We start from the raw sequence: 9,712 nt of genomic DNA, 5'->3' as shown, positions 1-9,712 counted from the left end.
TAAAAGTGTCTTTCAAATAACATGAAACTTGAGATAACAAAATACATTTAAAATGTCTGTGCAGCTACTTTTCAGTCATTAAAACTGTATACTTGTGCCTTTTTGTGAATTGAATGAATAGTTGGCATTTTATTCACTATTTTTAAGCTTTAAAACTCTTATATGAGGTAACAATCACCATGCAATCAATCGTTTTCATAATACAACTTCACCTACTTAGAGTCACAATGAGCTGTATCAAGTTCAAGTGTGCCTGACTTCCAGCAAGCACGCTAGAAACACAGGTTTATCACGGGGGATTGAGTAGATCCTCGACCAGACAGATGATATCAGTCTATTTGAGTGGGTCTTAGGTGTAAGGCGACATGGTGTGCTGCCCTGTCACTGAAAACAGTGCGCTACTTCTCTTCACTGACAAGCTGCAGCACATTGCAGGACAGCTGGCAGAAAGGGAGGAGGAGAGAGGGGGAATTGGCTTCTTGTGAAGAAATGCCCAGAACGTGGCTGCATTAGCCATGGAATGCTCACTCCTCACTCATATTTGTCTCTCGAACCCTAGAAAGATATTATGGCCTCCGTTATTGCTTTAGGAAAAGGAGTACTGACTGGAACAGATGCTTGGATCCTCTGGACCGTAGCTCTGAGCTGGTCTAGCAAAAGGTTCAGGGGTGTTTGTCAGGGACACTCTCTTTCAAGCGCCTCTGTTATGACTTCTAAGCACACCTCATCAAACACAGCAGCCCCACAAAGTGTTTGGACACTTGAGGCACACTTAAGAGTGAAAGATTTTGATTACGTAAGATAACAAAATATCAAAGCAAATGACATTTATTTTACAGAAGGACAAAAAAGTGAAGTATAAAAAGGTCTAGCATCATGTTTGCAGATGCTACCTGGTTTTGATATTTTGTAATCTATGCAAAAACATTTATACAATTTAAAATGATATTTATATTTTTGGGTCCTTAGTAAGTGCCAAAAAAGCACTTGAAACAGAGCAGGTGTTTGTTTGTTTGTCTGTCTGCCCTCTATTTTACACCGCCAAAAAAAAAAAAAATTTATAATAATAAAAAATAAAAATATACAGTAGTAATAATAATAATAATATGTAAAATATCTAAAGATCAAGATAAGATAAATTTAATAGAGAAGCAAAATATACATTATTTCGTTGAAGCTCCTCACTTGCTTGAGAGGAAATGCATCCTGACAGCGGCGGCCAGAGCCAGATAAACAAAAGCTGCTCCTCTTTATAGGGCATGTCATCATGGTGAGTCTGGTCAAGAGCGGCCAGCGTGCAGCGAGACGCCGTTTATTTTTACATCCATCAGCGCTGACGGCTGTTTCTGATCAGATCTGCGGATATGCAGACACAGCTAGAGGTAAACCAGGATTTGCACACTTGCTGTCAAAAAGAATTGCAAGAAATAATGATTGTTTCCAACAGGTTTCCCACACACTCCTATTACTTAAATAGGCTACGTGCAATTCTTTTTTTCTCCTCAGTGTTTTTAATACAATTTTGGTAATGCCTACACAGAATCCCAGCACCACAGAACAAATTTTCATTGCACATAACAAAATATTTATTTATTTATTTATTCATTCATTCTTACTTATTCTCCATTTTTAATTATTATTATTCATTAATTAATCGTTTCTTTCTTTTTGTAATATTGTTTTACCCCCCCCCCCCAAAAAAAAAAAAAAAACAATATTAACAAACGGCTCACAAGTTTGTTTGTTTATTTATTTATGGACAACTAGTTATTATACAGTTTTACTTGATTTCATTGAGTCTGTGTACATTGTTTAAAAGACTATACTTCCAATCATGCAGTTTTTAGTATGAGTAGTGTTGTTAACTTAAAAATTACAACTAAAAAAATAATTTTCATTAATAAAAAAAAAACTGATATAAACTATTCGATGAAAACCTTTTAAAAACTTAAATGAAAATTTGAAATGTTGGCAACAAACTGAAATTTTAAAAAATTGTTGAAGTACTAAAATTACTTAAACTAAAACTGAAATAAAATAAAGGTACATAGAAACAAAAACAAACTAATAAAAATTACAAAAGCGCATAAAATTGCTGAAACAAACTAAATGAAAACTGATAATATAAAAATAACAGCTAATTCAAAATATTAATAAATACTTTAATAGTACAAAAATAATACTAAAATAACTCTGCCCGGTACCTGTGTTTGTACTGTCTTTAGGGCTCTCAGTCAGAAAGAAACCGTAGTGGACAGGGCCTTACAATACTATAGTCACTGGTCTCTTTTATCAGGTTATAATCCTCTACAACAAACAGAATGGAAAGCATGTGCGTGTGCAGCTGTCGGTTTAGTGCAAGTGGTGTCATGTTAAGTCACAGGAATGATCCTGGCTCTCTGAGCACCATGACTGCCTCACCCCTCAGCGGCACGCTACTCACTGTTAGTAAATGCCTCTCTCCAAGAGACCACAAACAAATCGGCCTCACTGTATAGGAATGGAAAGAAGAATACCACATAAAAACGATTTGGTGCTTCCACCTCCATATTCTGTTGCGACTAACTGCACTGACTTTAATGTTTGATGTAAAAAATATTATGATAATGATGTGTTTGAAAAATAATAATAGTAGCCATTTATTTTGGCTTCAAATTTTTTTAAATATGTCCCTCTGACACTAACACACTGTTTTGTTTATAATATGTTCTCATAAGATTAGAAACAAATAAGATTACATGAAACATCATGAAATATGATACTTAACAGTATCAATAAAAACAGTACAAACATATGTTTCCAAGCTACTGGAGAGGTCTGCAAACCCCACAGGGAACATAAGTGTTAAAAAGGGGATTCTTAAAAAAGGGGAAGCGAAGTGAGATCTCACAGTAAACAATGCAATATAAAGATATATGATTGATTGTGTCAATAACAAGATTTTTCGTATTAAAAATAAGTATAGGTCAAATATTTATCACCACACAGCTTAACTTGACAAACTCTGAGTGGTCAATAGCAGCTGAAGTGAAAGCCTCTGTAATACAGCATTTGAGAAGATCTGAAATGAATAAACTTTGTTGTTACCTATTTTTCTGCCTTTAATGCTGCATATTCAATTCAATTTAATTCAAATTAAATTTTTTCACAATACACATTGTTTCAAAGCAGCTTTACAGAAAATGCATGTCTACATTCCAATTTAGAGTGATCTGTTATCAGAAGTGAATGTGTCCAAGTAATGTACATTTAACAAATAAACAGTTCAAGGTAATAGAATCATACAGTTAGCTAACATGAATTAATTTCAGGCAGAAGCTCATTTATTACAAGTGTGATCATAATGATTATAATATAGAGAAAATTTGGCAGCTGTGCATATCGATTCAAGTTGCCGTCATCGGTGGTCCTCGCAGTGGGCAGCAGCATCTCTTCAAAGGTTTGGGTCATCTGAAGTCTTTCTATGAGGCTGGATCCTCGCTGGAGCTGGCGTAATCTCTAGTTACCTCGAGATGGGCTTCCCAGGGTAGGAACATAAAGGCAGATAGAAAAGAATTAGTGTAGCTGCTGTTCATAACGTTTCAAGCAAAAAATATGTTTGTGACTTTTATCTGATCTAACTGGGAACAAGGGTGAGATTGAGATTGAGATTATTTGATCTGGTAAGAACTATAGCAGCTGCATTTTGGACTAACTGTAACTTGTTTATTGAAGATGCAGGACAACCAGCTAGTAGTGCATTACAGTAATCTATTCAAGAGGTCATATGCATGTGTTGACTTGACCTCTTTTACAAATACACAAGTCACGTAGACCAGTATGTTATGATCATTTAGCTTGCCACATGTTTTCTGTTCGATGTAACGAGTAGAGTCATGTGATACCCGGACACGACAGGCCTTTCAGTTAAAAATATAGTCAATACAGTAATGTTTTAAAATATTAGTACAATAGTAATCTGAAATATTATTACCATTTAATATAACTACAAATTTCTATTTAAATAGGCTATATTGTAAAATGTAATTTATTCCTGTGATGGCAAAGCTAAACTTTCAGCAGCCATTACTCCAGTCACATGATCCTTCAGAAATCATTCTAATATGCTGATTTGGTGCTCAAGAGACATTTCTGATTATTATCAACATTGAAAGCAGTTTTTATAAGGGCCGCATTTGGCCCGCGGGCCGTAGTTTGGACACCCCTGATTTAATGCTTCCTTTCTGAATCTAAGTATTATTATTTATTTTTTTTGTACTGACCCCAAACATTTGAACTGTCGTGTAGTATGTCCTGATAGAAACTGGCAGATGGAGACGAGTTAGCACAGAATATTTACAGCTAATTCCTTTCATTCTTTATAACATCAGAAGTGTTATCCTTCTATTCAACTCATTCACAAATTATTTCCATAAGTCATACTGTGTCAAATTTGCATGTAGCCTATTCTACAACATTACCAACCTCATGTGGCAAACTATTAATCACCTTCTTAAACTGTGGCAATGTGACTGCGGCCTCTCGTGGGCCTTTTAAATAGATCAGACAAGCCGTTAACGATACATCACTTTCTAAGAGCACAATCATGGCGGCCATCCATGTGGGAAGCTGGTGGAAACACCTCTTGACAAGAGCATCATAGAACAGCTGACAAACCCTTTAAACCCCACAATATGCTACACTGTCCTTCAAGAAACTTCATGGGAAAAAAAAAATACTCTGCATTTTCATGTAGTGTAGGCCTATTAATGCTAAAAATGGATCACCTAAGTATGACCTCCCTTTGAATTGTTTGCAGTGCCAGTCAAGATCAAGATGTCTATTCTGTGTTTTTCACATAACAGGGTGTGTGATCCTGTTGAATTCCATTTGATTGTCACCCACAGACCTACACCGATGCCTCAATGCCATGAACATCCCAGAATAGCATCCTTTAAATACTTTTTCTCTGCAGTGTACAGTATGAATTAGTCTTTGCAATTTGAATAGATTTCAAAAACATGCATCCTCCTCATTCCAACATATCGGAGGATAGTTTTTCATTCTCAGCAGTTAACGGCAATCGTTCCATAGATGAATGCATGGAAATCACAACGCTTTTTGATTGAAACATTTGTGGTCATTATTTGTATATGACATTGGTTTGAAAAGGTGGGGCTGGGATGGGACCACATTCAAATGTTTTTTGTGGAAACTATGTCGGCAATGGTCCTAATTTTGTTTGTCTTCCATGTCTGGATTCCAGTTGGGACGTTAAGGAAAGTTGAGCCTCGTCCCAGGCATTATCGGCGAGTAAAAATATGGCCTACAAGCTTCTCTGCTCGTCCTTTACTGTTTATATCTGACTCTGGGCTCCAGTGACCTTCTCCCATGTCATCAGCAGCACAAATTTAGTACTTCGGTTTCTGGAGCGACCAAATAGTTAGACAACATTAAAGGCGGGGTGTGAATGCCCATGATGCAGATACGGTTACTCTTACTTGAAGAGACATAAACGGAATCTAGTGTAAACATCCCAGTCACTGGAATGCAAATCTAGGAAAGTGACACAGATACCAGGCATATCCCTGACTTCAATGACTTGATAAACAAAGACAGGTTCCAGTCAAGGTAACTTCCTACTACATAAACATAACACAGCCTTCATACACATTGTTTCAAAGCATAAAGGCTTTATGACAGAGTTTTATGAGTTGCTGGTTAGAGTGCCATGTGGCAGAGTGTTTTTGTGGGGCGTTGAGATGACACAGAATGACAGTTATGTAGTAGTTGTGCTGACATGTCTTTGGCATGTTCATGCCAGCACAGTGGCATCTGATGTGTCACTGCTCGGACACTAAGCTGTTTTTTCCAATCTTGCTTGGATCACTGTGTTTTAAACAACCCACGAGTTCTGACTGATTTGCGATGCTGATGCAACATAATCGAAAACGACCCACTGATATTTTTTAAGATGCATTCTAAGAAATGAGTATTTTGTGTGATGTTCTTTCATACAGTATAGATTAAAATATGTAGATGATTTAAAAAAAAAATACTTGAGCATGTTTTTTATTTATTATAAAAATGTGCTATACAAATAGAGTCATCTACATTTGATGCTTTTCTAAAGTAGCATTTATTTACTTTTTTTTTTTTTTTACTAGTGCACAAATATAGTAATTTGTTACATTTCTTCAGGTTTAATATATATATATATATATACAATTTAGTTATATGTTTTATAAAAATATATGTATATATTAGTAGTGTATATGTTTTATAAAAATATATGTGTATATATTAGTAGTGTATACATGTTTTATCAAAAATATATGTGTATATATTAGTAGTGTATATATGTTTTATAAAAAATCTCTTATACTTAGCAAGGCTGTTGTCATAAAACAGAACAAGGTAATCCAAACAACAGGTTTTGACAGATACACGTGGCAGGTGAGTGATTGGTCAACAGAGCAATGCTGAGATAGTTCAGTGAATAACAGTCTTATCTAGGTTTGGATGAACTGGTTTTGGGGAGCCGGATCCGGAGGTTGGATGCAGATGAATATTGAACGAAAGAAGGTAAGTCCAAAAATATTAAATATAAATAAACAATATAAATAAAAGTATAAATAAAATATATATTAAAAAATTTGTGTTGACCTTAAACTTATGAATGGTAGTATACTATATATTATGTAAGTAATGATATTTGGTTCTTTGAGAATTATTCAAGAGCAGCTGGATACTTTTTTTTTTACTGAACAATACAAAAAGGCAATTAGCAATAAAGTAATGTGTTTTGGCACTAATCTGAGGTGGTCTGAAGAGAGAGTTTGTGACCATAGTTGGAGAATAGTAGGCAGGTGGCCAGGCAAGGCCTGTCGTGAGGAAGAGTGGAGCTGACAGCTGGCCTTGTCAAACAATGACTTATTCTTCACCATCCACTGCACTATAAACCTGCTCTCAACTGCACACACTCTTTTTCTAAAGACTGTTGAACGAATTGCTCATTTGATTTGGTTGCCATCTAAATCTAATGGCTCATTAAAAATGTACCATGGCTTTAGTACGGTAACACAAACTGTAATGATGATGGTATTTTGGTGGAAATTTTGTAGATTGATGCTAAATCATTTATTAGGAAGGTTTAGAAAATCACACCCTTTTTTATTACAGTCATTATACTTTCTAAATGTGTTTAGATTGCTATTTTCATAAAACCATAAATGTATTATTGGAGACCCTATTACATTCATGTTTCCATGGTAACAGAAAGCAACAGTGAGAGGAAGAAAAAAGGGATGGGAGATGTTATTTAGGAGGTAAACGGTGTGAACTGGTTTGTTGTGGAGAGAGAGAGAGATTATGCGGCATATATTTGTTCCTTTTATCTTGAACTCTTGAATCAAAATTATATGGTCTGGTAGGGAGATGTCCACTGTATTATCCAAAGATTTTGATTTATAGTTTGTAATAGACCAAAGGGCTTTTTAACACAGTCGTTAAAGGGAAATTAGTTTACAGCTCTCTGGAATTATTGATTCTGACTGGTAAATTTAAAGGTGCAGTATGAAATCTGGGAAAATGCTAACTTTAGCCTTCAGCAGTCAGATTTTTCATTTTTATAGGCTGAGCCTTTTTCGTGACAAAACTATAATAAGTTGCTAAAATTAAACAGTGGTAATTTGCTATTAGTTACTGATAATATATACATTTTTAAATATAACATAATTAAATATTTTGTATGGACAAGAAAAATACGCTTCTATACATGCAGCGCACATCCAGACCGGCAGGTGGCGCTGATTATGAACGCGCTATAGCAGGATCAACGCAGACAAAAAAACAACAGACGAGAAATGTTATGAATGTGGGAGTAAGAGGTGGGTGGATAGACACCTTAGTGACATTTTATCAACTCACAATGTCTAAACTGCAGATTTTAAGTGTTGTTCTGACAGAGAGATTAACTTTGGCTGCGCAGGAGATTTTTAAGGCTGTGGAAGACATATTTTCAGAGTATAATGAGGAGATTTGTCGCTCCAGACAGGAGATTGAGCTGCTCAAGAGGAGACTGCAGCAGGCAGGAGTTCAGATGGACTCTGGTTAGTCAGTTCACCTTACATCTGATTCTAATACGTATTATTTTCAGTTTATGATTTTTTTATAAACACGAATAGTTAAGAATCTTTAATGCGTTTAACTCAGCCCTTTAAATCAGCCACGCCCCTTTAAATAGTTCACAGAATTTATGTTTAGATCATACCAATAGAGCCAATGAACAACAACGCTTTGCCATTTTTATTATGCAGCCGCGTTCTTTGTTACTCAGGTATCAGTTTTACTAATTTACGCTTGTCAAATTTACACACCTGACACATTCTTCTTGATCTTTAAGAACTTAGTTATTATGTTTATTCATACAGAAACGCAGTCTTGCTCCTCTGAGACTCGAGGAAAGAAATGCATCCAGCCATTTTCAGAGGAACGGAGATCTGAACATGATTTTAAGGACACTGAGATGCGTATGAAACTAGAAGTTTATACACAGCAGGAGGAGAATGAAGAGCAAATGCCTGTATGCAGTGAATCAGCATCTTTATCACCATGTATGGACAATTATCATGATCAGACGCCCAGCAAAGACACTGAAACCCAAATGATGGACAGTAGTGAGAATAATTTTCCCTTTATTAACCAAGGACCACGAATAAAGACTGAACTTGAGAGTAATTCTGAAACAAGTACCACCTGTCAAGTACAGCAGCACATCACAAAACACGGCTTGAATGATTCAGGGGCCAGTGATTCTTCCAGTGATGCCAACAAAATCACATTCAGCCACATTGGCTGCCCCAGACATGAGACACAAACATTTAATGTAAGTCTGTGTACATGTAGAAAGCTCATCTTAAAGTGAAGTATTATTGTTTTAATTGAATTAAAAAACTTTTATCCATAAATGTGAGCTGATGGATGTCATTGTTTTTCAGCTGCCCCTCAGAAATCAAGAGATGTTGACGCAGCATAGGATGGAGCTGGCCCAGATAAGAGAGAGGTACTTGAATTGCTTCTTTACTGTTTCATCTCTGCTGATTTGAGTTGACATTCTATAGTGAAATGAATCATGCACTAGCTAGACTACACAAATCCTTTGTCTGTCATACATGTAATTTGACTTAAAATCTGCTAAAGAGTAATAATGGAACAACAGTTTTAAAAGTGATTTTTCACTATTATTCTATTTTTTTTCGCTATATTAGTCTCTGTGTAACTTTTAATTTATTTAAGCTACAAAATTAACTTCATTCTGTAAAATAGGTGTAATGAACTACGCAAAAAGCATTTCAGTTACGCAAAAATCAAACATAGTTCACCACTCATGCACGTTATTACATCAAAAACTTATTTGAATAATAGAACTAAAAACATTGACATTAGGGTTGTGACGGTGAGGAAATTTTACCACCGGTTAATCGACGTGTGACAACACGGATAATACCGGTATCACCGTGGGGGCAGGGGCGTTCCTTTTTTCCTCGCTTTCCTTCGCTTTTAAACAGCTGGCGTGCGCATTTTACTTTCACTTTCAAATAGTGGCAATTCGGCGTAAAGCAATTGTTAGTTTTTAGTTCGTTTGAATTTTCCCTCTTTTTCTCGCTTTTCTTTGCTTTTAAATAGCTTGTAAAAGCGCCGTACGCATTTTACTTTCACTTTCGAATTAGCG

The 9,712-nt window shown here is 35.7% G+C and overlaps 1 protein-coding gene across 3 annotated transcripts in view; it reads left to right on the top strand.

Annotated features, from left to right (window-relative positions):
* The first annotated feature begins 7,844 nt into the window (after positions 1-7,844).
* The window catches only part of LOC107739269 (zinc finger protein 813-like), a 7,659-nt gene continuing 5,791 nt past the window's right edge, over positions 7,845-9,712 (top strand). For 2 of the 3 annotated variants that reach the window (XM_016551317.1, XM_016551316.1), the window contains exons 1-3: positions 7,845-8,090; positions 8,412-8,866; positions 8,979-9,043. In XM_016551317.1, coding sequence (XP_016406803.1) covers positions 7,850-8,090; positions 8,412-8,866; positions 8,979-9,043 — 761 coding nt within the window. In that variant the 5' untranslated portion in view covers positions 7,845-7,849. Of the gene's footprint in view, positions 8,091-8,122; positions 8,318-8,411; positions 8,867-8,978; positions 9,044-9,712 lie in introns of those variants that run through there. The other variant, XM_016551318.1, reaches the window with a different exon arrangement.

Source organism: Sinocyclocheilus rhinocerous, unplaced genomic scaffold, assembly GCF_001515625.1.
Source record: "Sinocyclocheilus rhinocerous isolate Xijiao unplaced genomic scaffold, SAMN03320098_v1.1 scaffold14, whole genome shotgun sequence".
NCBI classification, from domain to species: domain Eukaryota; kingdom Metazoa; phylum Chordata; class Actinopteri; order Cypriniformes; family Cyprinidae; genus Sinocyclocheilus; species Sinocyclocheilus rhinocerous.
Note: the sequence above shows the minus strand (reverse complement) of the source record. Positions and strands in the feature narration are given on the sequence as shown.